Genomic DNA, 26,190 nt, shown 5'->3' on the forward strand with positions numbered 1-26,190 from the left:
CCACACAAAATACTCTGTTACAGTGAATGCTGAGAAATCAAGGGAAATGTGAGAAGACTGTAAATGCTATCAGTCGGAGTCACCCAGTCAAAGCAAGGGACACTTGGTACATCCCTAAAAGATGCTGCTTCAGCAGGTTCTATTTGCACAGCCTGCAGGAGTGTCACCTAGAAAGGCTAGAGGACGTACAACCTCTACAACGCCAGGTTGTCACCGTGGACCTGATCCTCCATCCACTGAGGACTTCAGGTCTGCAAAGCCGCTACAAGCTCGACTTGCAGGCTTGACTCTCCCAGCGCACGGCACGTCCTCGAGACTCTATAAAGCGGTGACCCTCTCGCTGACAAATAATAAATTAACCACGCATGCAAAATAAAAGAAGTAAAAAAGCAAATTAATTAAATTGTGCAGGTCAGATGTAAAAACATCTCCGAGGAGACGCAATTGACCCAAGCAGGCTCTTCACAAGGACCAAGGGTTACACGTCAGGCAGGTCGCAGCTTGCCATCGCAACTCCATGTCTGACTTTACAAAGAATTCAGGATTTTAAAAAACACCTCAGTGCATGGATTTGATGAGAGGAACACGCAAGAGTTAAAATGTGCTCCAAGATTAAGACAGTTACAGCATTTGTCAGCGTCCAGGCAAAAGACTTCTCAACCACAGGAAGAGCAAAGCCCTCATTTTCTTCTAAGGAGGACAAATACAGTTCCAAGGAGGACAAATACAGTTCCAAGGAAAATGACAGAAATCTTCACTTTAGTCTCTAGTCTGAGAATGGTGCGGGTTGTTTTGGTGTTTTTTTAAAGGAAACATTTTTCTCCCTGTGCTTTCTTCCAGCATCGCCTGCAGGACCCGCCGCACTTAGCGGCACCGCCACGAGCAGCAGAGTCCTCACTGAACACTTCGCTGCGGCCAAATCCAGCAAAAGCCAACAATAAACTGAGAATTTATGTGCAAAGTGACATCTGGCTCCGGGGGCCGGGGACAGAAGGGCGATTCAGCGCAGGAGGAGGGAAGCACCCCACAGCTGCCCGGGCAAGGCAGGACTGCGCATCTCCTGGCCTGGCCCCCACCGCGGCAGCCCGCCTCGAACCGCAGACTGGTCAAAAGATCACCCACGCTCTTACATGAGCAGAAATTCTCCAAAATATTTGAAAAAAAGCAATGCCTGCCTAAGAGTGACAAGACAGATCTGCACTGTAAAATAACTCTCCCCCGCCTTGCATATGCTACTGATCAAAATTGCCAAGTTATCCCAATCTTGCCTTTAGAACAAAAGATGACTATTTTCCACATGCAGACTAACACAGCTCTTGACTGCAGTGGACTTAAGCTCCACATCCTGACCCCAAAAGAAGGATTCTAAGAAACACAGGTCCTTTCAGCCCAGATCCAAAGACTTCTTGCAACCCAAAGCACGATGGCCAACCCAAAGCACGATGGCCAACGCTGGACGAGCACTTTGTCCTGTGTAACAAGCAGTGCTCAACACGCCAAGCTCTACAACAAGAGCACACACTACTTTTGGGCATTACATCCAGCTACGAGCTGCCCAACATCTCTACACAACTGAAATCCTGCAAAAGAGCAGAATTCCTACCAAACAACAACAAAAGCTGAAGACTGGTACCCTAAGTTTAGTCTACATTTCTGCCTTGTTTGAAAACCAAGTGTTCCCAGTTATCGCTCCTTGCTCAGGAACGTCACTAGGCTCTGCCGCTACTCAATGCATGCCTCAGGTTTTGCTGATAATACAAAAGATGGAGTAACACAGTCATTATGCAGCCAAAAAAGGGGAAATAAATTACCATCCCAGGGAGATGTTACAACTGCAGCTGACAGGTGAGGACTACTGAAGAAACATTAGAGGACAGCTTTCAAAGGAAATATTTCTGCTTAAAATAGGCCTGAAGTTGGATTTGACATTTCTCCTCATTTGAAAAATACTATTGGGGAAATAAGTCGATTACCATCTCCCTTTGGAAGTGACAAAATACCCGCAGAGGCGAATGGGTATTGCTCACACAAACTCAACGTCACCAAAGTCCAGTGAAATTGCACAGAATAGGAACCCGAGACAAATTTACACCTAGGACCACATACAAAGCCCAAACTGAAGGGGTATGCTTTGCACTCCAATTGTTTAAGTATCTAAAACTCCAATTTATCATCTTAAATACTCCCTAGAATTAAACAGAAACCCACTACATCATACACGTACAATCAGCTGTCTGGACTGGACTACCCTGAGGAGGTTATCGCTGTGTTATAATAGTGACCTCCAAGAGCGAGCCATTCACTCCCTTTCTTTGGTTTTAATCATATTACATCCACGTTGGAGAAATCAGCTAAGCCAAAATGCTTGCAAAATGGCTGTAAAATGTTTCTTATATAAGCTGTATGTCTTCTTCCAACAAATTCAACATTTGTAAAGCGAATATTCTTTAGGCATTTAAGCAAACTAATTTCTACTTACTGTTCCGTGGTAGTTCCTGTACATTGGCATTTTTAGGATCTTTGTCAAGTAGTCTTCCAGCTGTTTCTACAATTAAAACATTGAAACTTTAAATAAGATGCAGGAATTTTCAAGAAAAAAAAAACAACACAATCCAACTGTCTGGTATTAGGAAGCAATCAAGAAATCAGACATGCTTTTCAGCTTGCATGGATAAATAAATACATTATGATGTGCTCATGGAAGATTATAGCTCGGCAGCATAAACAGCTCGATCACAGGTGGTTTACTGTTCACAGATCCGTGTTTGTACCTTCCACCAGCGGACCTGTTGCTTGGCACTGTCATTTTACAGGTCAACGTTCCTGACTGAGCCCAAGTTACAGAACGATTTTAAATACAAACATCAGTCCCCGCTGTTTCTGACCCACACAAATTAGCTTCGTGAGAAAACACAGCCTCAGACTCAACCCAGAGAGCCTAGTTAACCAAAACACCAGGGTGACGGGGTGAGGAGCACGGTGACCACGCTGCCCTGTCCCAAAGCCACTGAGAGGGCAGTGGCCATGGCACCGGGCGCTGGACAGCCTGTCCTCCCAGCCAGGAGGGGGGAAGAGAAGAAACCATTACAGGAGAGAGAATCTCTTCCCACCCTCATGGGAACTGGGCAAAGAAGAGATTAAGCTGTTTGGGCATGGGAAACCGGGCAGAGTCCTATAGGACACAAAACAAACCGAAAAGAAACAAATGTCTTTGGGACTTTTGCCCTTCTCAGCGTTAGCATCCCAGCACCGAGCTGCCCAGCTGGGCAGCGGGGGTATACATCCCCACGGTGAAAGCTGTGGGATTCCCACAAGGAAGCCAAGGGGAAAAAAAAACCCCAAAGGATCTAGAAAACATTCTTCTTCCTCTTGTAAACCAACACCTCTCTCCTGAGACTTCCCGCACAGCACCAAAGCCGTGCACAGCAGGGAGGGTTATCCGCACTGCGCAGCCACGAGACACAACCTTTTGGGACTTGAGGCTTCAGAGAGCAGAAAGCCCAGGGAGGGAGCAAACAGAAGGAAGGGAACGGTAAGCACAGGGTGAATGAACATGGTGGGGTTTTACAGATTTTTTTTTTTTTTTTTCAAACAGAGAAGCTGCAATGAAGAGGTAGGAAGACATCCACCCTCTTCTTAGAAGGGCCCATCTGTTAACATCTGATGAAGTTACACGTGTGCCTCAGCTAAAATTACCCACTTCAGCATCAAGAGCCTGACTGTCAGCTCCTCTTTCAGGGGGGACAGGACTGAAATCTCTGATTTTGATGGCTGTGGGGCTGCCTCCATCACGCAACTTGACTCTGTGAACCATCTCTTCTGTCTTTAAATTGGAGCACGTGGGCAGAGGGGAACCACCACCCTGGGCACCATGGCTTTCCTGAACTGCAGAGGAAAACTTTGCCCGTATGAACCCCGGGAGCAACATCCTCCTCTTTGCACGGAGGAGAATTTGGCGTAGAAGCTGGACTTGCCAAAGCCTAAGTTTGTCAAGCAAAAGACTTCAATGGTAATAAAACAAGGGCTTTGATAGCGTGTGGCTTTGCAAGCGATCTGCCTGGCATCTCTGCACCTCCGAAGCTCCCCCCGAGCATCCCTCCGGTCCCCGCAGACCGAGCCGGGCGCTTACCCTCCTGCTGGAGAAGTGCTCTTCCCGCACCGTGCTCTCCGCTGTGTGCGGCAGACTCGGCATCTGCCTCGGTTCTCCCCTCTTGATGGATTGTCTTCTCACCGTGTGACTGGAAGGAAAAACAAAACCCGATGTCGAGCCTAAGCGCTGCGAGTGTGTGTGTGTGCCTCGCTCCGTAACCCTTCTTGTGCGATGCTTTTATTTTTCCTATCCAAATCCTTAAAAACTGAGAGATGGGTGGGCAGGAAAGCAAAAAAAAAGCAAGCGTGGATTCATTTAAGAAGCCAGTGTGCTCCAACTGGCTCACAAACAAAAATACAACACAGAAATATCAGAGTTTGATTTTTCAGGGTCCCCTTTCGCCCTTTTAAGGAAAAGGAGCCTAAACTCTATTTTTGGGGCATTATGTTCCCCCGGCCCTTAACCCCTCATAATTTCACCTTTCCTAATATCATCTCCCCACATTTCTCCACGTCAGGAGGCTCTTGTGAACCCGCTCCACTTCTCGTCCCACTTTTCTCTTTCCCCTTACGCTTCCAGCCACCCTGAGCACCAAGACCAGCCCAGGCAGGGCTGACCACCCATGCCAGGGACCTCCATGCTGGCAAAAAGCAACATTGCACCAACAATTTCCATTAGCATTAGCATAACCGTTCCCCAATTTCAAGGCAAATTCAGCTCAAAAGTTGACAACCTGGGACCCAACACGCTCTCCGAGTCAGCAGGGAGATCCTCGCACCACTTAGGTTATAGCTGCTAAATACGTAAAGATTGAACTAAAGTTTCTTCCTTACAGCAAAGAAACAGGATTGGTGAAGCCACACCGATATACTACTAAAGGAGAATATGAGCCACAGCCGCCTGAATACGAGCCAGCAGTGTGCCCGGGTGGCCAAGAAGGCCAATGGCATCCTGGCTTGTATCAGGAATAGTGTGGCCAGCAGGAGCAGGGCAGTGATCGTGCCCCTGTACTCAGCACTGGTGAGGCCGCACCTCGAATGCTGTGTTCAGTTTTGGGCCCCCCACTACAAGAGAGACATTGAGGGGCTGGAGCGTGTCCAGAGAAGGGCAATGGAGCTGGGGAAGGGTCTGGAGCACAAGGCTGATGGGGAGCGGCTGAGGGAGCTGGGGTTGTTCAGCCTGGAGAAAAGGAGGCTGAGGGGAGACCTCATCGCTCTCTACAACTACCTGAAAGGAGGTTGTAGAGAGGTGGGGGTCGGTCTCTTCTCCCAAGTAACAAGTGATAGGACGAGAGGAAATGGCCTCAAGTTGCGCCAGGGGAGGTTTAGACTGGAGATTAGGAAATTTTCCTTCACTGAAAGGGTTATCAAGCATTGGAACAGGCTGCCCAGGGAAGTGGTTGAGTCCCCATCCCTGGAGGTATTTAAAAGACGTTTGGATGAGGTGCTTAGGGACATGGTGTAGTGGTGGGCTTGGTAGTGTTAGGTTTATGGTTGGATTCGATGATCTTAAAGGTCTTTTCCAACCTATACGATTCTGTGATTCTGTGAGAAAAGAAAACCGTGTCTTCCCAAAGCCCACCACGTCCGCAGGGCTGCACACTCACCTCCTGGTAGGGATAGGGATGCGCACGAAGGCTTTGTACCTCAGCAGCTCCCTGTGAAACTCCTGGAAGTGCTTGAACTTCCTTTTCACCTGCCACGTGAACTCTCCATGGGTCAGCTCGATCGTGTAAACATTGGGGCTCGGGACCTGTGGAGGAGAACATCACCGCAAAGGCTGCAGCTTTGAAATCAGTCGTTTTCCTACAGCTGCTCATCTAAAGAGCCCTCATTTGATTTTACTTAGGATCATTCTGTCTCACAGTTTCTTGTTCTGCTTTATTAGGTTTTATAAACAGACAGGAAACCTTCTCTCTTAAGCGTTTTTCTGAGACACTGGCATTCCTGCTTCCTCAGCTCACGAACAAGCAAAATTGACCCACAAACAGCATTTTAATACAGTTCTACGGAAATTAAATGAAATTTCTGGAAGTTCTGACCTTCTTCGTGGAAGTAAAGCGTTCGACTTCCAACACACGCACTCGAACAGGACATCCCGTGAGGTACGTCTGTGTGCCCGGCTCTTTGAACCCATGGGTGTGATAGACGGCAGAGAAGGGAATGCACGCTGGAAGGACCACAAACCCTGTTAGCTCAACAGCCTTGGAACGATCAACGAGGGCATGAAAGCCAGCAGACAGCTGCAATACTTTAACACAGGGGCATTAATTCCACTAAAACATACCAGGTTTTATTTAAGAGAGCTTAAAGACAAGCTTTCACAGAAGAGACTTGCCTTGAAGAGCTCAAGTTCTAAGAGTAATGCCTCCTGGTCCTAAAACAGGGTCAATGGCTGGGCCTGGTACAACCACTGAGGTTGGACCCTATCTGTCAACAGATTATCAGTTATTAAACCCAGGTGGGACGCGGAGTGAGCACGTACGGGCGGCAACTCACCAGTGCCTTTTGGGTCATTTAGCACCTCCGCGTCAACCTCCTCCCCCTCGAAGTGGAGCTCCCTGGTGTCCAGGCTCTCGATGATGTTGCTCATGTCTGCAGCGATCTTCTTCAGCGTCGACGTAGCTGCATGGCTCTCGGCTCTCAGTGACATCTCAGGGACCCGCGTGCCGGAGGCACGGGGGGCTGGGGCGGAGGAAGGAGCAGGGCTGTCATCACCCCTCTGCAGTACCTGAGCACAGCGGGGCCGAGGGGAACCCCCGGCAGCGTGTGGCCCCGTCTTCACTCCAGCCCCTTACCCGCATCCATCCCAACTATCCCCACCCTACATGCCCGATGCAAGACACCCAGCCCTGCAGCTACAGGAAACCACTGCCCAGAGCAGTGAAAAATCAAAGGTAGCTTCAGGCTACAAGAGAAGATTTCCCCCGATGCCAGTGACCACGGGACTCATACACTCCAGTTGTACTTTAAAATGGAAAATACATAATATTTCACATTCCAGCTACCTGTTGGTTGTGGCTTAGGAGTACCTTCACATATTGATTTCAAAGGCAAAGCAAGGAAGCTTCTGCGTCAACTCGCCCGGTCACCTCAGCTATCTCTGTAATAACGACGATGCACCAGAAAAAACACAAACCATATTAACGCCCGGGCAAATCCTAGACCTAATTCACACAACGCTGATTCCCAGGTTAGGCTGCACGGAGGAAAAGCTCGCTCAGAAAAATCAGTAGGCGTTTTGTTAAGTGTTCTTCCTTTGATTGAACTAGTGATATAAACTCCTGGCATTATTAAGCTTGCCTCTATTTCTGTGCACCTTACACAATCGCCCATGGTATCTGCACGTCTCATGCTCTCCCACGGCTCCATCCTCGCAGCAGGCCCAGAAGTCACAGCCGCGAGGGCTCCCATCTGCGGAGCAAGCGGGGCCGGGGGCACCCCGATGCCCGCAGAGACCCTGCGAGGAACGCGGGCGGACGCTGCAGCTCCTCCTTCTGCTCACCCCTCCGACAGCCCCCCAGGGAGCCCGCAGCCCTTAGCCAGGCGCGGGGCCGAGGGGAGCAGCCCACCGCCCCTCTGCAGCGGGGACAGCAGGCAGCGAGCGCAGGGCAGGGTCAGGCAGCGGCACCTGGAGACGTCTGGGCGCTGACGACTACAGCGCTTCCCACCTTTACCCCCACCCACCCATGCCAGGAGCCTGAGTCAGGACAAAACCATGGAAGGAAGAAGAAAAGAAAAAAAAAAAATGTAAAAAAAAAAAAAAATCAAGATGTGAGGCATGCCCACTAACACTGACGCAAGCTTTCAGCGCTCGTGAGTATCTGCAAAGCTGCTGCTACCTCCTCGTCCAGGCTCTGCAACTCGCCATGGGGCTGCGGACCCGGCTGCTGGTCCCTGCGTGCAGCCAACCTCCAGCTCCTGGGCATCTACGTGCTAAAAAGTCTCTTCAATCTTTGTTCTGCTCTGCAATAAATGTCACAGCTTGACAGCTACGCTGAAAAAATACGGACGGGACAAACTGGCAACATCTTACAGAAGCCAATACAAGGATGTCCATTTATACCCGTGGAAGCTCTTACGTTGTGTGAAAGAATGATTTTAAAAAAAAAAAAAAAAAGAAAAGAAAAAAGCACAACATTTCTGGTGTTAAATTCTGCAAAGAACACTGTGCAATTATTCTTGAGTGAGCTCCACAGAAAGAGCTGGATATGCTGTAATTTGGAAATAATTTAACATTTTAATAATTCATGTGTTTAGCTGCTTTTGAAAGAACATTCGTTATTATCGTTTCCTCTTGAAACGAGTACATAATTTTATTACCACATAAGGCTGACAACATGTAAGCTCAAAAACATGTTAAAATCAGTTGCCTTAGAAAAAAAAAATCCATTTGCACACAGACTTGAATCAAGAAAAACTGGGTCAATCTCTCCTCTTATACCAAAGTAACTGCAGAATCAACAGCTTCGTCTTGGAAGCGAGGGCTCCGAGGAGGCTGGTGGCTCTGCCACCTTCCACTGGTGGCTGGGGATGCCACCACAGCACAGAAGGCTTTAGGACCAGACCGGAGGCTCGCTGGGCCAGCACGCCACTTCAAGAGATCCGTCTGAATAATTCAAACACAGACCCACACGTACACACCCCTGGGTACCTCATTCCCCTCTGTCCGGGGAGGACAAAAAAGGAATTGGCATTAACCCTCGCAGATGGGGATGCTCTGAGACGACGCAGCCACCGACGCTACCCACGCTCCGCCCAGCTTGCACAGCCTCCCTGCAGCGGGAACTCGGCACTCGCACTGCCCCACGCCTCCTTCACCGCAGCTCGATGGAAAGCCAGTTCTCCGTGTCCGAAGCGTTACACTTTACCCATTTCTAACAATATACTGCGGGGGACTTCAATCACCCAGGAAGCATAAGGTGCATTTTTATTTTCTTTTAGCAATGAAGTCATTCCACCAGATATAGGTTGGCTTCGGATGTTTGGTTTTTCTCCCTAGAAAGCAGGCATAAATAAACAGCATTCCCAGGAGGGAGGCCACGCCACCAGGCTGTCCCAGTTAACCCGGGGGTGGTAGTGGGGAGCCCAGAGCTGCCCCACGCCGGGCAGCAGCGCTTCCCCACTCTGCACCGACACGTACAATAAAATCCTATTTTATCTCCCACTTGGCACTCCACGCAAATAATTTTTTTGCTCTCTCTAGCTTGAAATAAAGCAGCATCTTGCTTTGTATTTCTTCTGTCTGTAGTCACATTTAGAAACGAAACGCAGTTTGTTTTATTTTAGTCTGAAGAGATGCTCTTGCTTCGTGGAAACTTAACGCACTTTCCAAAAGAAGAGATTTGCACGGCCAAAGAGAACACAAGCCCAGACACACTTTGTACGTGCCGTGCCAGCAATTACACTTGAAGGAAACCAGCGGACAAATAACCACATCAACAGGGCTGGAGGAAGAGCAGGCGGAGAGGAGCCAACACGGAAAGGATGCGCATCCTCCCCCTCCCCGCTGTGCCAGGTACGGCCGGGCTCCTCTCGTCAGATTAATTGACGCAGCCGGTTAATGGATAAACAATTAACCAGTGTATGCAATTATTATTTGCTAAGGACCGCAGCAGGGCTGCGTAATTCAGGATTTTTTTTATTTTTTCTATTTAAAGCCAAAGCTGTTTTCGCAGCTGGCACAGACAAGTCCTGGGATAAAGCAGAGTGCGAACACGGTTGGACCTGAGTCAGTCCCGGCAGCGAGGTTCCCCCTGTCGAGGTCAGAGCCAGATTATGGGCTCGAGAGGGAAAACGTGACTTGCCCACGGCCCAGCCAGAAGCCCCACGACGCCGGGCAGCGGCTGAGCTCCCCGTCATAGCCGGCTGCTGCAGAGCCGGCGGGCACGGGACAAACCCAGGAGGGCAGCACGGGGGTCAGCTGGAAAGCCAGGCCTCACCATGTCCCTCTGAAAGCTTCTGCAAATTGCTTTATATGGCTCTGCTATTCCACCTCTTGGCCAGAGCTCTCCACGTGAAGACCGCCTGCATTCCCATAGGCAAGCGGAGGAATGCGCCCGGGTTAATCTGCAACTGGCTGGGTGCAAACACGTGCCAAGCGCGGTTATCCGTGATTCAGCAGCAAAACAGAAGGGCTGCATCAAGAAGGCCCTGTCTATCCAGTGCCACTCACTGCTTGCACTAATGATGGCCCAGAGAATGGGCTTATAAAGCTTGCTGATACTGCCAGCTTTGGAGGCTGCAATTACGTGGACAGAGAGAGAACTCAAATGATCCTGGCGAATTGCAGGAGGGTGGAAATAGTAGGATGAAATTTATTAGAAACAAGTGCTACATTTCAGTGTTTGGCTGTTGCCATCCAGGATAGAAAATAAGCAGCGGTTTGGGGGGGGGTTAAAAAAGAAAAAAAAAAAAGAAAAACAAAAAGACAGACCAGGGTTTCAGTGCATCAAGAACTTGCAATCCAAACAAAGACACAAACCGTGCCAAGATGCACAAACAGGGCTACTGCCTGCAAGCCAAAAAGGAAGATAGGGTGCAGACAGACGGGAAGAGTCAGATCTAAAGCACTTGACCCGTGAAAACACAGCGTGGGGACTGAGAGAAGGAAGGGACTTGGATGAAACATGACCGCAGTCTGCAAGTGCGTACAAGACTGCCATGAGCAGGACGGACAAGAGATAATTGCTCTGAATTGCAGGTTGAAAGCAGACTAGGGAGAAAAACCCCGTCTAATGGCCAAGCCAGGGACTGTGCCAGGAGGGGTCTGCAGAGTCCCCAGGGCTGGAGGTCTGTAAGGGCAGGCAGCCCGGGGCACGGCAACCTGCGTACTAACAGGGGAAGGTGCTGCTCTGGCTTCACCCGGCTCAACGTCTGCCTGGGCAAAAGCAGCAAGGACAAAAAACCAATGGAAAAAGAAAAAAAAAAAAAAGTCAGTGGTGAAGGGAAACTTTGGAAAGAATGAACAAACAAGGAAAAAGGGAGACGGTAAAAAATTGAAAGAGGGGGGAAAAAACATACTAAAAAACCCCCACAAACACTGCTGACACCATGTTTGTTCAGCCCAGCTTTCAGTTTATTTATTTTCTCTTCCAAGCGCAACTTAAGCTCTCTGCCTCCCTTTGCCTGGCTGTCCCCACAGCACACAGGCCCCAAAGCTCTTGAACTAGTAAAATATATACATGGGAAATAGTGACTGCACCAAGAATAAAGGTTTCAACTACAGGAAAAATTACTAGAAAAATCAAAATTAACTATATTAATCCCTGAGACCTTGTGAATGTATTGCAAACCCCTAGCTCAATCCTGCAACTTTCCAAGCCTGGTATCTATTTTTGTTATTTACCATTTCGGTTATGCTTTAACACCAAGTTATTACTTAGGGGATCATATGACAAACTGTGTTTTTCTACTTGTTGCACAGGACGACAAAAGCATGGCTTTAAAGGCATGGAAACTGGAAGGCAGAAAATGCATATTTTAGTAAATATTCATGAACAGGTCTGTGTTTTGAAGACATTCAAGTCCTGATGTGAAAATGTACGCAGCTGGTAATAGCACAGACTACCTGAAATTTGGTCAGCCCAAGTTTATGCTCTTACATGTATGGTGGCAGATCTGCAACAAGCTCAGATAATCACTGCTCCTTAATGAGGTTAGGATGCTGACAAGCACCGCACAGAGCTATGAAACCCGGAAAGCCTTCATTTGGGAAAGAGGGGAGGAGGGAAGAGAAAATACATCCAGTAAAAACAAGCGTTTCCTGCTAATGCCTCCCCGGGTTTGATGCTCTACATCAACTCCCATCCCCACGGCGAGAAACACTATAATCCTGAAAATTACCCTCATTCCAGTTCTCATGACATCTCTCCCAGCACAGTGACCTTTTGGCAAGGGCTGTGACAAGCATCCCCTGTTCCCATACTGGGTTTTGTCCCGCAGGCAACAGTGGCGGGACCCACGTGAGCCCTCCGTGGCTGCACGGAGCAGAACAGACAGGCTCGGGCTAGCACCGGGCAATGAGATGGGGCTAGTAAAAAGAAAAAAAAAAAAAAAAAAAAAAAAAAAAAAGAAAAAGGCAAAACAAAGCCCAAACGATTTGAGCCATGAATTTCCTCTCTCCTCCTGCTGCTGCCACGAGCCTGGGTGCCATACAGGCACTGAGAGCCCAGATGAGATGCCAGGAAATCCTACACACGATGCCCTCAACAGCTATTTGCCCTGCCTGGTGGTGATGAATCTTTTCCATGTAAATATTTCTCAATTCATCACATTTTAAACCTAAAATTAGCTTTGGACCACTCCTTCATGGAGAAATACCCCCGGCTGACAAGAGCCCTTTTTGAAGAGTTATTTGCATCCCCCAGCAGGAGCCGGGCTTCTCACCAGCCCCAGATTTACGCCCTGGCACACCTTCCGTCCGCAGTCCTCGGCAGGTGTCAGACCCCCACCGAGCAGCCGGGAAATGTCCCCCGGGCTCGGCGTCCCCACCTGTGAAGAGGATCCTGCTTTTCCAGCCCAGGAAATCCACGTACCCATACAAAGCAAAAAAGACACGCACTTTTTTTAGTTTTCAGTATACCCTCTCCCGCTGCTTAATCAAAAGCCAAGGGCTCTCGTAGATGGCAGGCAGCATGTTACATTCCCGAAGTATGAAATTAAAAGTCAAGGGGGTTCAAAAATGCTCAGCAGTGACTTACCCCTGCTCTTAAAGTTCCGCACATGGAAGCCATTTAGGCAGATGAGCAAGCGGCCAGCATGGCACATGGAGACGCCTCCTGAAAATCTGCCCTTCTGGATGCTCATACTACAGGGACAGCGCAGGAGGGTTAAGGTTTATTTTTTTAAAAAACACGCAAAACAATCCTTGAATAATAAATAAAGCATTGCCCCCATTCCGGAAAGATTTGGAGCTGAAGAAGAACTGAAACACGAATCCAAATCAACAATAAACATCATGTTCAGACATCATCCTGACCTAAATTTCTTATCTTTGGCCCAGCCCTGATAAAACCAAAATATTTGAAAACACTGTTTCCAAAACAATTATTCTCACAAAGTTCCTACATTTAACAGTAATACCTCTAAACGCAGGAACCAATTAGCACTTCCCACTTTAATGACTGCAGCACAGTTGCCTGGTTCTGCTTTATTGATTTCCACCATCCTTTCCATGCAAGGCTTACTGCCAAGCCACCAGCCCGCCCGCCGGAAAAGCTAAGTCACGGGAACCCACACGGCCTCTTTGCAACACGGGACAAGATGCTTCAAGACTGGGATCGCCTGGAAATAACAGGTAAATCCACGGGGGTCCCTGCTGCGCTACCTGTGCTGGGCAGAGCCCCTTCTGCCCCCGTACGGGGTCCCGCAGCATCTGTCCCACAGCGTTCGTGCTAGAGAAAAGACAACAGGAAAACTAGGCAGGTCAAGGGAAACGATGAGGTAAGGCGCCGGTCATCGTGACGGGCAGCGCCGTCATTACGCGGTGACTAACCCGCCGCTGTAGTCAGAAAACCCCTCTGTGCTGCGTTTTTCCCCACACCCAGGACCAGCCTAAGCGTCAGGCCCTTCCCAAGGACTCATTTTATTTGCTTTACAGAACAGCGGCATGAAAGGAAAACAAACATCCACAGATGAGCGTCGCCTGCTGATCTCACGCCGATGCGCGGGTTGTTCTGGCTCCCGCTCCCCCTGCCCAGCCGCGCACCAGAGCTCGGTCCCCGCTCCCCGGGCAGCACAGCCTCCCCCAGGAAGCCGATCATTAGGTATCTATCAGTGATTAATGACAGCCCTTCACGTACGTATTCATCACCGTGTTTTGGATTCCTCGGGCACGGACGAGGTGTTTAAGTACCACGCTCACACCTCGTGCCGTGCATCCTCCTGGAGCTGTGCTCAACCCCTGGATCACCGTCAACCCTCCACTCTCTACTGTGGGCACGGCACACGCTCTGCACCCCTAAACCCAGCAGCACCGCGCATAACACCCCTGAAAGCCAGGGCAGGGGATGCCCGGAGCCTCCAGCACCCGGTTATCTACACCCAGACACCTGCCAGCACTGTAGCTGCGAGGGTGAAGGGAACCGGTTGACAACACCTTGGATATCAGCACCATCCCAGCACCACCAAACCCTGCCACAGAGGGTGGCAAAGGGAGTCCTGAGCTGAGGGAAAAGAGGAGCTGGAAAAAGGACCTGCTTCAAAGAGCACAGACAGTGGGAAGGTCAAAAGATGCAGCACTGCAGCGTGCTGGCAGACACGCAGAGCTTGGCCATAAAAGCTTTATATAAAATCCTAAAACTGAGAAGCTTGCCAGGGCAATAGTGTAATGCAAAGGACTCTTGGAGCGACCATCCCCACAGCGATCACGGGTGACAAGGACCACCGCGGTGCCCGTGGGATGGTAAGCATTGCTGCCGCTCTTATATATAGTTGAACACGTCATATAAATACAGGACATATTTTCACGATCTAAACGTATAGACGTCTACGCGGCTGATGTCCTGTACATCACTCAACGCTATTCTGGTACCTCCCGGTGCCACGTCTGCTCCAGCGACCGCCACCTGCCAAGCCACATTTCCGCAGGGAATTTCAGCGGCTCGGAGCCGAGCGGCCGCGCTGGAAGGCAGCCCGGCACCTCCACCCCGCAGCGGGGTTAGGTGGCAGCTGATAAACGCAAACACTTACAGAGCTTCGCATAACTCCCGCCAGCCAAGCTAAACCCGGGGAAAGCACTGCAGCCTGCACTCGGGGAGGGATTTGGGCGACTAAAACAGGATCGCTCAGCCACCGCTCCCCAGCCCTGCTCGGGCACTGGCTCCCGGCGGCAGCTGCTCTGCATCAAGGCAGCGAGCGCAGGTACGCATCGGGAGGTCACCGTCCCCGCTCCGGATGCGACCCTGCTGCTTATTGCCAAGTTTCCGTTAAGTGGGAACATGATTTTTCTTTTCTCCTCCTGCTGTTACAAACCACACGGGAAAGCACGGGAAGGTGCTAACTTTTTGTTGACCCTTTATGTGACTCGCTCAAAGAAATGAGAAATTTCTGTGGGTATCGCAGCAACAAGGAGTAGCAGATTGAGCAGACGTATTTTTACTAATAGTTTATTTCTTTAATAAAACGCCATTTCTGTTGTCTTGAATTTTTGTTTGCTTGCTTTAATGGAATTCCTCAAATAACTTTCATTGGGAAAAAAAAAAACCCAGCTGGCAGGAGCAGAAGGCCACGGTGGAGCAGGAAGGCAGCCCCACAGAGCAGGACTCGGAGCGCTCCTGTGCGAGCAGCAGCCAAGCCCAGCTCCCATCCCTGCCAGGGGGGTTCGAGGCACGGGCTCGTCTCCCATGGTGGCTTCCCAGGGCCACTGCCACCTTCAAGGACAACCACTGCAGGGTGACCACCACCTAGGTTTTGTTGCTGCTTTTGTCCCTCTTAAAGAAAGCCCCCGAGTGCAGGGTGTGCGGCGGGGACCCACACGCAGTCCCAGCGGCTGCTGCACGTCCACCCACCCGGGCAGCCCCCGGGTCCGCGCGGGCCATGGCACGGTGCCGTCCCATGCTGATGCTTCCTGGTGGTGCGAATCGACCCTGCCACCGCGCACGCTGAACATTAACCTCTGCCAAGCTGTTTGCTTACTGCGGGCGCAGCGCGTCAGGGATGTACTTTGGTAAAGCCAAAGCACGGGCTGAACGTCAGGTTCACGCGAGCGGGAGGAGCTGTGGCACCTTGGGGACACCATGCACCTCCAGCCGTCCCAGCAAGGGGATGTCGCAGCTCCTCTCTCTGCTCCTTGGCCAGCACCCCGCTGCCTCCCCATCCCAAACAGGACCCTGCACCACCCCGAGAGCACCATCACCTGCCCAGGGCAGGGACAGGCTGGAGTCACCGGTGCAAAGCCCCATGACACGGTGCAGCCATTTGCATCACCCCGAAATGCTCCCGTACAGCTGCCTGCAACCCTGGCTTTAGCACCTTTCCAAACCAAAGCTCCCTAATGATTATTATTTATTTTTTAAGCAATGCTTTTAAAGACATTTCATGCATTCTGGCTAATAAACTCCACAAGAATTTGATGTCTCCATCCCCGGCTGACTTCCATTCTGTAGTCTACGCCTAAAGCTACAGCACTCAGGGGACTCGGCTCCCACCGCCAAGCAGGGACGCCCAGCGCCACATGCCTGTCGTACAATACGGCATCGTGCCCAAAGAGCCGGCAACGACACGTGCCGGGGAGGTGACAGGCGGGCACATGCCTGCTCCTGCTGTGCACTTCCAAAAGCAGCTGCTTATCCTCAGCCACGGCCAACAGCAAGCACCGACACAGGCAAACATCAGCCCTCGGCCTCCCCTTCGCAGCCAGGAACCTCCTACCAGTTCACAGACAGCTTCATCTACGGATCTAGGCTAACATTAAGGCCTCCCAAGAACTGCATTTTCCTTCTCCCTGGCCAGCTAAAACAAATATTTGAGAACTTCTAGTTTACAAGAAGAAAGCAGTTGGCTTGAGGAAGTCCCAGAGGTAACTGTAAGAGAAGCTGGGAGCCGAGCTCAGAGGGCACAGGTGACGTTGTCCCCAAAACTTTATGGAGGGCTTTGGGTGGCTTTGTGAACCAGCCTCCCCCAAGGAGACCCTCCATGGGATCTCCATAGGACCCTCCATGGGATCATAACAGCACTCAGGACACAGGCTACTCAAGTTACTGGAAAGTTAATTTTTCTATACCTTGAAGTGTTTGATTCATTATCAGAATTAAGGATTAGCAAATAATTATGGAAGTTCGGTTCTGATTTTGGGAGTAACTTTGGAACGATGGCCAAGGTTTCAGATCGGTACCTGCTGAACTAGGACCAAACCCTGGCAAATTCAATGGAAAATTACTCATTATAAAGAAGTAACTTGCAGAAACAGAATAGCTCTCCTATATTTCTTGCTTAAATACAACTAAACACCTGCAAATTTATGCAAAATAGCTCATTTACACACATTGACAATACTGACAGCTTCCTTAGAACAAAATAGACGCCTCGGATATATTTTTTTTTCCTCCTTCCCAAAGGGGAAAAAAATTGCCTGCATCAAGCCAGCACAGAAGCACGCTGATGGCAGGCAGAGAAAGATGACGCTCGTGTCTGAACTCAAATCAAACCTCAGCTGCCTCCTCACTCCTCTCCCCACCCACGGACCCAGACCTCCAGCACCTTACAAGCGACGCGGGTGTCTGGACAAGCCAGAGACACCCTGCAGCTCCTTCTCATTTTGTGAAAACTCCTGTAGAGTATTTTTCCACATGTTCCTAGAGAACAATCAGAGCATGAAGGTTAAGACTTACAAGCTTAACCCTCCAGACCTCAGCGCACACGATGAGCCAAAAATTAAATATTATTTTTCCCTTCAACTGCCACAGCCTTCTGGAGCAGTGCTGCTCAGAAAGGTGTCTGCAGACAGTTTTCTACATGTACAAAAAAGCTGTTTGGCAGGAAAAAGCGATAGCTTTGGGGAAGAAAAAAACTTGAGCAGGCTCAGACAGCAGTTCCCATCTCGCTGGTTCTTTCTCCCAGTGAACAAAATGGCTCGGTTGCCATAATTACTGCAAAAACTCAGCGGGATCAGGTCTAACTGCAGAAATTTCAAAGCCACCGTGAGTCATCTACTATTCTTTCTTGGTAAGACTTAACACTGGGTGGGACCTTTGCCAAGAAAAAAAACCACCACCACAAACGATTTGCAGGAAACCTCTGTCATGGAAAAATACACTTCAGAACATCTCATGGGGACTACATACACAGACATTTAGAAAAAGAGGAATGAGAGACCAAAGCATTTCTTTCTGAAAAGACCGTAAGATGTACTGCCTGCTCTCCACATTGTTTTGGCAGCCCTTTAGCTGTGACAGAGAGAAGACAGCTGAGCTTCCTGGGAGACCCCAGCACCCATGGGTGCTTCCCACTGCACCCAAGAAAACACCAAACAAGGCAGATTTGCGTTCTTCACACAGAAAAGCCAACTGCATCGTGTAACTGCACGTCACTTGAATTAAAAGAGAAAACGCAGGCCCAAAATATCCACCTGTTTTACCTCGTGTGTCACATTCAAAGTTTGTTGAGGGAAAGAGAGAAAACTTTTTTTTTTTTTTAATAAAAAAAAAAAGCAGCGAGGTTGCCTTTGAGCCAGGTAGCGGGGCACAGTTACGAGGTACTGCCACAACACCCCAGGTTACTGGAAGTGCTGGAAATGTGCAATTAATGACTATTGCTGGTTTATTTTTACCCTGGGGATCCCCAAGGCTGCAAGCCCAGCTGATGGTGAGAGAAGCCTTGTGCTGAGGTGCGATGCGGCTAGCAGCGTGCGTTCATGAGAGGGCTGTGTTCTGGGTGGGGAAATAAAGACCGGGGGGGGAAGAGCAAGAAATGAGGATTTCAGATTTAAAAAAACCAAACAAACAAAAAAAAAAACCACCAAACCAAAACCACCCCTCCCAATCCTCCGGCTGGTAAAATGGGAGAAGTTTCTGGGAAGCGGCTCGGTGGTGTGTCAGTGCTGGTGGCACGGAGGAGCCCCGGGGCACACCGCCGCCGGGACCCTGACGGGAGAGGAGTCGAGAAGCAAGTTCCCACGCGGCAAGACACCCAGAAACACCGACCGGCTGTGAATCGCCCGCTCGCACAGGCTCGGACAGAGGCCGTCAGAGCGCTGGTCTGTGGGACATTGTCTGCCTGACACCGCCTGTTGTCCCCGCGCGCTGGAACGCTCGTCCCGGAGAAGAGCGGACCCTCTGTGCCCGGACCACCTTCCCCCGCCGTGGGGAGGCAGCTGCAAACAGCCCCCAGAGCTGGGGAGCAGCACCCGGATCTCCCCGCCAGCCCCAGAAAGCACCAGGCATTTATCCCTGGGTTTATCTTATTTGCCCAAAAAAAAAAAAAAAAGCCCTCATGCGAGGGCTGCACACGTGAGGGCTCATTGCACTGGCAGAAACGAAAATCTAAGACAGGAATCAGGCCCACTCACAGCTTGACCTGAAAGATGCAATCAAGGAAATCACAATTTAACTCTTCTTCCATCAACAGAGGTGTAAACCAGAAAAATAACCCCCAACAGCATGAATATTCGCTGCTGTCAGTATAGCACAAACAGGACTCCACACCCAGGGAAAACATCTCTTTCTGTTGAGTAAACCCGCAAATAGCGATGACGTTTTTCATCCTCAGCTCTGCACCTCCTCCTCCTCTCTCGGAGGCTTTCCATAGCCCACCCCAGCTTGCCCAGGTGGGCAACGGAGTGATGCTCTTTCTCTTCTGCAAGCTGCCCACCCCACCACTATTCACATTGCATTTTTATTACATCCTTTCTCCCCAGAGAGTCAGTTCCTTAGGACAGAAGGCCATTTCTTATTTTATTTGGGTCTTCTCTGACAGAAAAAAAGGGGATAGAGGAGGAAGAGCCAATGTTATTACATTAAGATAACTAATGCAAACTGGGTACTTTGCTGTCAAATCCTACTAGAGGTGTTGCACAATTTTATTTGCCGGAGCTCAATACGATCAGCGCTGCATCCCCAGAGCGCAAAGGGGAAATTTTAAGGGAAAATGGTTGCAGAAACACAACCAACCAAAGAGCACAGAGGTGCAAATGCTGCACATGGCTGCAGCCGGCTTTGGTGCCGGCTCGGCGCAGTCGAGCAGAGGTGTGCCAAGGAGACGGTGCCGGGTTCATTCCCACCCAGCCCCACTCTCAGGCACATTTTCTTGGCAACAAAGCAAGCACATTAGCCCGATAAGATTGCTATCTCGAGGCGATTAGCTTGATATTAAAAATCTTGCATCCCTTTTTGGCAATAAACCCTGACCACATGCTGCATCGTCACCCTGCCGGCACACCACGCTCGCTGCCAGAGCGGTGGCAGGTCCTGCTGGCAGTTGCTCCGTCCCCCTCCCTGACCCGTTTTTAGCAAGTTTTGCCTCACTGGTGTCTATTTAGACTCACGCAAGCCAGAGCTGTTTTTAAATTGCAAGTTTTTACTCTCAGAGGCAAAACTTGCTTCCCTGCCGGGGCGCGTGGCTTCCTCTCCTGCCCTGGCGAGGAGGCAGCACGTGCCGGGGGGATGCCTGGCGTGGTCCCAGCTCCTTTTGGGGTCCCGGCTCTCCAGCATGGCAGCAGCAGCCACCAGACAGCCTCTCCCCGCCGCCCCGTGCCAGCAGATGGGTGCCCGGGGGATGCGGCACCCCGGCGCTGGCGAGCTGACAGACGCAAGCCCCGCTCCCGCTCCGTTACGTAAACCCCCGGCGTGGTGTCGTGGTGGTGTTTATCTGCCTTAGGGATCTAGAAGGCACTAAATGCCACCGCAGCGCGTGGGCACGAGGAGCGAGGGACGTGTGAAGCGCTCAGGGCAGCGGCGATGGCACGCGATGCCGACCCCAGCGATTAGATACCTCCCACTATTATTGCATGGAAACAGAGAAAACCCCGAATCCTGAAGACACAGATATATATATAAATAAAATTAACAACCTGCAAATCCACACGCTTCCCTCCTGTGTGCCCCCCCAGGCACAGGAGCCAGGGTAAGGGTGCACGTCCCCTGCCCCAAGGAGCACGGCTGCCTCCTGCCACCCTGGACACCCTGTGCCAAGCAGGTGGGGAAGCAGCATGGCAAGTATTTTGGAAAGAAAAGTTGGCAAGCAGGGCTTTTTTTTCTCCCAATTCCTCCACCGCCCTCTGCTTTCCAGGGTGTCTGCACATGTGGAGCTGGTACATGCATCCGGCAGATGCTCATGAGTCCGTGAAAGCGAGTGGCAGGGCAGGGGCACCTGGCTAAGTATCTGTTAAAATTATTTTTATATATAAACAAAAAAATTACATTGATAATAATATACCTGTATCGCCATCCTGCAGCTCAGCAGGACTGAGGTCTGGCCCCGCATAGCCAGCTGCAAAGAAGCCAGGCTGTGTGCCAGCTACTCACACATCCCACATCTCAGCGTGCACAAAAAAGCATGGCAAGCAGCACCTGAATAAGGACCAAAAAACCTTGGGTTTGGAAAACAAAAAAAAAAAAAAAAAAAAAAGAAAAAAGGCTGGCCAAGGTTTTGTGAAAGGAAAGAAAAAAGAGCCCAACCGCAACTTCTGTCAGACACATGGCCATGACTGAATCTCTCTCAGTCCCTGAAGAAGTTTCCAGGGTACAGGGCATGTGAGAGCAAGTTAAAAACACATCATCAATTGTCAGCCAGACAATAGGAGGAAGAGGCATGAAGCGTTCGCTCTCGCCCTCCTCAGCCTCAGCTCCGACCAGGTGCTTACTGACACGAGACACCCCAGCAACTCAACACCCAGAAAATCAAATTGCTTCCTCCGCTCTAATTATACACAGATTTAGGGCCACTGTTACAATGCCCGTTCCCACTCAAAGGTTTTTTTTAATTATTATTTTTTAAATGACTTGCTGCAAAATAGCTCTTCCAATGTGAAATTGAGGAACCACCTGTTTGCAGCAAAGGCAACAGACGGGTGCTTCTCATAACAGAGCGTGATGGCTTGCCGCAGTACTCTGCGGCCCCGGTTATTTCAGAGACCGAGTTTCTCCTTTGGTGTGTTCATTAGGTAGAGAGAGAGAAGATAAATCTAGAAGCCTGTGTGAACATTAATAACTGATATCTTCTTTATGATTTCATTTCAAGGGAATAAAAATTGTGGCAACATTGGCAGTTACATGCATTCCCCTGATGTTTCTTTCCCTGAAGGTTTGCCAGCTTGCTTTAAATCAATTACCAGAGAAGGAATAACTGTAAAAACCCCAGTTCAGTTCATAACTAACAGACAGAGGAGACACAACTGCACTTCTTTGCATGGCTTACTAAGGAAGTGATTTCTCAAATCACTGCTGGAGAGCAGACCCACCGTAAAACACGGGATCTTTCCTTTATTGCAGACACACCTGCAGTCTAAAGAGCACTTCATAAATTACAGGGGATAACAATGTCAAGTTACCACAAGCCTTTACACTTTGCTACTGTTAAGAAAAGTAGTAAAAATTTCTAGGTGAGGCACAGGAATTCAGCTCGCTTCCTGAAAGAATTATTTCACCAGCAAAGATTACCTACCTAGCACTTATAATTTTATTTATATATATGTAAAATGGCATCTTCAGCAGTTTAAAGAAGCTGCAATTCTGATCCCAGCAAACTCTTCCTCAGCTGCCAGAGCTCAGGAGACACCTGCCAGCAACACCATTATTTGTGGCAGGAGTTCAAGCCTCTCAAAATAAAAAGAGCATTGCAGCTCCCAGGAGAAGTCACTTTGTTAAGTCTTTTCAGACTAGAGCCTCAACACTAATTTTCAATAATCCTGAAGAGGAAGATGTTATGTATCTGGACAAAATTAAATGTGCAAATGGGTATTTGAGACCCTTTGATCTTCTCTAAGTAGGAAAGTTAAATCTGGGCAAAAACAAATTAAACGGATGTACCTCTCAATAAACTTTCATTTAATGGGCTAAACCACAGCCTACAGGAATCTCTGTAAATTTTAATAGGTCTTTTCTGGGTTTTTCCTCAACTTGTTTTGATAAACCTCGACCCTCTCCCCCAGGAAGCTCTGGCCAAGCCTGGGGCTGGCCCCCTTGCCGGAGGGGAGGGCAGCGCGGGGCTCAGCCCCCCCAGCTAGCGAAACCCTGCACGAAGACGGGCGATGGGGATGCCGTGGCGGAGCAGGCACCGCAAGTCTCCCATGTGCTGCACCCTCAGCCCTGGGGAAGGCCAGACACACGTTCCCACTGCAAAAAACCTCATTTTACAGGTTTGGTGGTATCTCACAGCAAAAGGATGGGAGGAAGGGCCCCTTTCAGCCGCAGGCGAGCGCAGGGCAGTTGCACAAGGGGGGCTGGCGGCCGCCATCCCACACCGGTGCTCAGCACCCATCCCCTGAGCAGGGATCAGGGATCCCAGCATCCTTGGGCAGCACTCAGCATCACAAGGTAACACTTACCCTGAAAGAAGGGTCTTTCTGCACGTTCACAGTAAATACAGTGCAGAATGATGGCAAGCTGAACAGGAAGGGTGGCCCTGGGCCCAAGGGCTTAAACTTGGAGCTTCCCAACTTCTGGCAACACTGGGCAGGATTTGGCCAGGAGACCCAAGCCACAGAGCTAACACTCCTGTGAGCATCACGAGAAGAGGCAGTCAGAAACTAAGTTTCCTGGTTACCTGCGAGCCTCGGGCATGAGCTCACGCTATCAAATGCCAGGGACGGGACGGGAGGGAAAACACGAATTCTTGAGCAATTAAAGACACTCGAAACAGAGTTTCCACCCCCCGAGCTGCAAAACACGGGCAGCTACGAAACAACGCCGCACGCAAACAGAGAGCATTTGTCCCAGCAGCCACGGACGCACCAGCCTTGCCATGACATCCCATTACTTACGATCTTCAACTGGATGTCAAAGCAGAGCTTCACCCGCCTGATTAAACTATCGGTGTCGGTCCCCCAGACAGCCACCTAACTCTACTGGCTTCAGAGGCATCGTGCAGATTTACTTAAAGGGGGGATCTGGAGAGCACGTAGACCTGGACACGTAATACGTATCGTCCTGCTGCAGACAGACAACCCGCATCGGCCCTGGGAGTGTTTTGCCTGCGCGGCCAAAGTCAACGGAGCCGTACCGGCTTGAGTCATTGCCCCGGCCGGATCTGAGGCATTTTGGGGCTGAGGATTTCCAAAGAGCAGCCTCCTATATCAAGAAAGAGCATCACGCCAAGTAAAGGAAAATAGCAACAGGCAGAAAAGGTTTTCTTTGCAAGAAACCGAGGCGGCAGCTCAGCAGAAGGGGCTGTCTCAGCCTGCTGCCAGCACGTTGGGAAACTCTCAGGTTTTCCCCCTCGTCCCGAAACGGCGGCTGCTAAAAGGGACGGGGCAGAGCCGCAGCCTCACCCGCTTCGGAGACACGCCAGCCAGAGACATCTCGGAAACACCGAAGCTGCCAGAAAATGTCAAGCTACCACCTCCCCATTCCCCGACCCAGAGCCACCCCCCCCCCCCGGCTGACCCCAGCCCGGCGCAGGGCTCATCAGCCTCGCCGCATCCAAACCCATTTCAAAGCACGAAAAATTAGCAAATCCTCCCAAGTATGTCCTCCAGGGCTGATAAACACCTCCCACCGGCAAAGTTTGCTGCCCGGCCTCAGCGAAGAGCCCAAGCGGGGAATTAACTTGAAAACAAGCGTCCTGCGTTGAAGTATCTGCCCCCCAGACCGACCCAAAGCCAGGCCCCCTCCCCGCCGCCGGCCGGCCCAGCCCGGGGAGCGCATCAGCCTCTCCCCGCCCGCCGACGGCAACCGGGACCGCACCGCTCCGGCAACGACCGCGGCTCCGTCTCTACCGACCTCCTGCCCCCGAGGCAGCGGGCCCCTCATGGTGCTGCCGTCCCGGCAAGGCGCTGTCCCGGCAGCCGCGGCCCCGCAGCCGGAGGAGCCGCACGGAGGAGCCGCCCCGGCCCCGGCCCCGCCCGCCCGGCCCCGCCGCCTGGGTCCCAGCATCCAGGCTGGCTCCCCCAAGGCAAACCGCAGCGCGACCCAGCCCACAGGCGGGGCAGCCTATGAGCACTGGCTCGTCAGGGGAAACCCCTCCCCGCCAGCCAGGGAGCCTGTTGGGAGGCGGGCAGGAGGGGCAGGCGGGAAAGGGCAGGGCGGCTCGGTGCGCGCTGCCCCTCGTTGGCGGTGGGCGCTTCGTATCAGGGGGACAACAAACATAAAAATCCAGAAATGATCCATTAACGGTGAGGGGAGGGTCTGCTTTTTTACTTCAGCTTCACAGCCCTGCAAGTCCAGGGACTCGAAGTGCTTTGCTCCGCTCTCGTGCAAGCGCAGCTTTTGCGCAGCTTTTCACACAATTTTTCCCCTTTTGTACTCTTCTCACAGAAACCCAATGACTTCAGCAGGGAGCAGTCAGTTTTCCCCTGCCGCCGCCAAGAAATTACATTTGGCAGGGGGAACAAATGCAGAAAGTCCTTGCAAATTAACAATGAATTAAGTACACACGCAATGTTATTTTTAGCGTAAGACAACCTAATAATTATGGCCACATATTGTTTGTATCTGAGCAGTACTCGCCTGCACATGCTGCATTTTTCGTGTTACTTCCCAGACGCCCTTTTTAATATGCAAAGAAGCAGATCTTTTACCGAGAGGGAGAGAAAATTTTTGTGCTTATAGAAACGTTGGAACTGACAAGCGGAGAAGCAAAAATCCTCCATACGTTAAACAGCTATAACACAGTCTTGCATACTGGCATGCTGGTAAAATGCCTGAAACCCGTCTGCAGTACCACAGCTTCCACCGCCGCAGCTGTACAGGGGACATCTTGGTGACTTTTTCCAGGGAATTCAGCGTTCCCGCTTCTGTCTCTACAGCAAGATTTCAATATGGTTGTTACGATATTTTTCTTCCTTAAAGGATTTTTCTTTTTTTTTTTTTTAAATAGTGAGGGACTGAACCGTGGTCCTCAAATTTACATGAGATAAATAAGCCAACTTTGGTCACTGCTAATGCAGGGACAGACTCTACCCCTGTTCTGGCAGGGCAATAGTGAAGCATCTCCACGTCCTCCACCAGAACAGTACCTGCGTTGGTTATGGGCACACCTGCAGCACATCGGCCCAGCTCATTTACACTGGGTTCACTATGACCTGGCTTACCCACGGCTTACTAGAACCCGTGTGAGCGATGTGCTTCACATTTAAAATCAAACTCAGACATCTAAGGTGGGTTCCCAATAGCATTGCAAGGCGGCTTCTCTCAGCTCACGGTGTTGAGCTCAAACACTTCTACACTCAGCATCTGTGGAGAGCTGTGAGTCAGGGTGGCTCACCAGTGCTGTCTGTATTGAGCAAGGAAAAAGACAGCACAGACATTTCTAACACTCAGTGTCGTGAGAGAACAAAGCGACAGAGAAAATCAGGGTGGAATTCTGCAGCGAAGAATAGGAGCAATGGGAAATAAGAAAAGTCACCCTATATCACTGGCATCCCCTTTCCACCCCAAAGAGCAGGCAAAGCCATGCTCGAGAAGGACACGTTACCCCACGCTGCAGGAGAGGTTTCACGCTCACGCC

The 26,190-nt window shown here is 50.5% G+C and overlaps 1 protein-coding gene across 2 annotated transcripts in view; it reads right to left on the reverse strand.

Annotated features, from left to right (window-relative positions):
* PLD1 (phospholipase D1) overlaps positions 1 to 24,596 on the reverse strand; it is a 67,860-nt gene extending 43,264 nt beyond the window's left edge. For both annotated transcript variants that reach the window (XM_075506877.1, XM_075506876.1), the window contains exons 1-6: positions 24,465 to 24,596; positions 6,589 to 6,774; positions 6,132 to 6,259; positions 5,697 to 5,842; positions 4,130 to 4,238; positions 2,480 to 2,545 (exon numbers count right to left, since the gene is read on the reverse strand). In XM_075506877.1, the coding sequence (XP_075362992.1) occupies positions 2,480 to 2,545; positions 4,130 to 4,238; positions 5,697 to 5,842; positions 6,132 to 6,259; positions 6,589 to 6,742 (603 nt within the window). In that variant the 5' untranslated portion in view covers positions 6,743 to 6,774; positions 24,465 to 24,596. The remainder of the gene's footprint in view (positions 1 to 2,479; positions 2,546 to 4,129; positions 4,239 to 5,696; positions 5,843 to 6,131; positions 6,260 to 6,588; positions 6,775 to 24,464) is intronic.
* Positions 24,597 to 26,190: the final 1,594 nt, after the last annotated feature.

The sequence above is a fragment of the Mycteria americana genome, chromosome 7 (genome assembly GCF_035582795.1).
Source record: "Mycteria americana isolate JAX WOST 10 ecotype Jacksonville Zoo and Gardens chromosome 7, USCA_MyAme_1.0, whole genome shotgun sequence".
Classification (NCBI taxonomy): Eukaryota; Metazoa; Chordata; class Aves; order Ciconiiformes; family Ciconiidae; genus Mycteria; species Mycteria americana.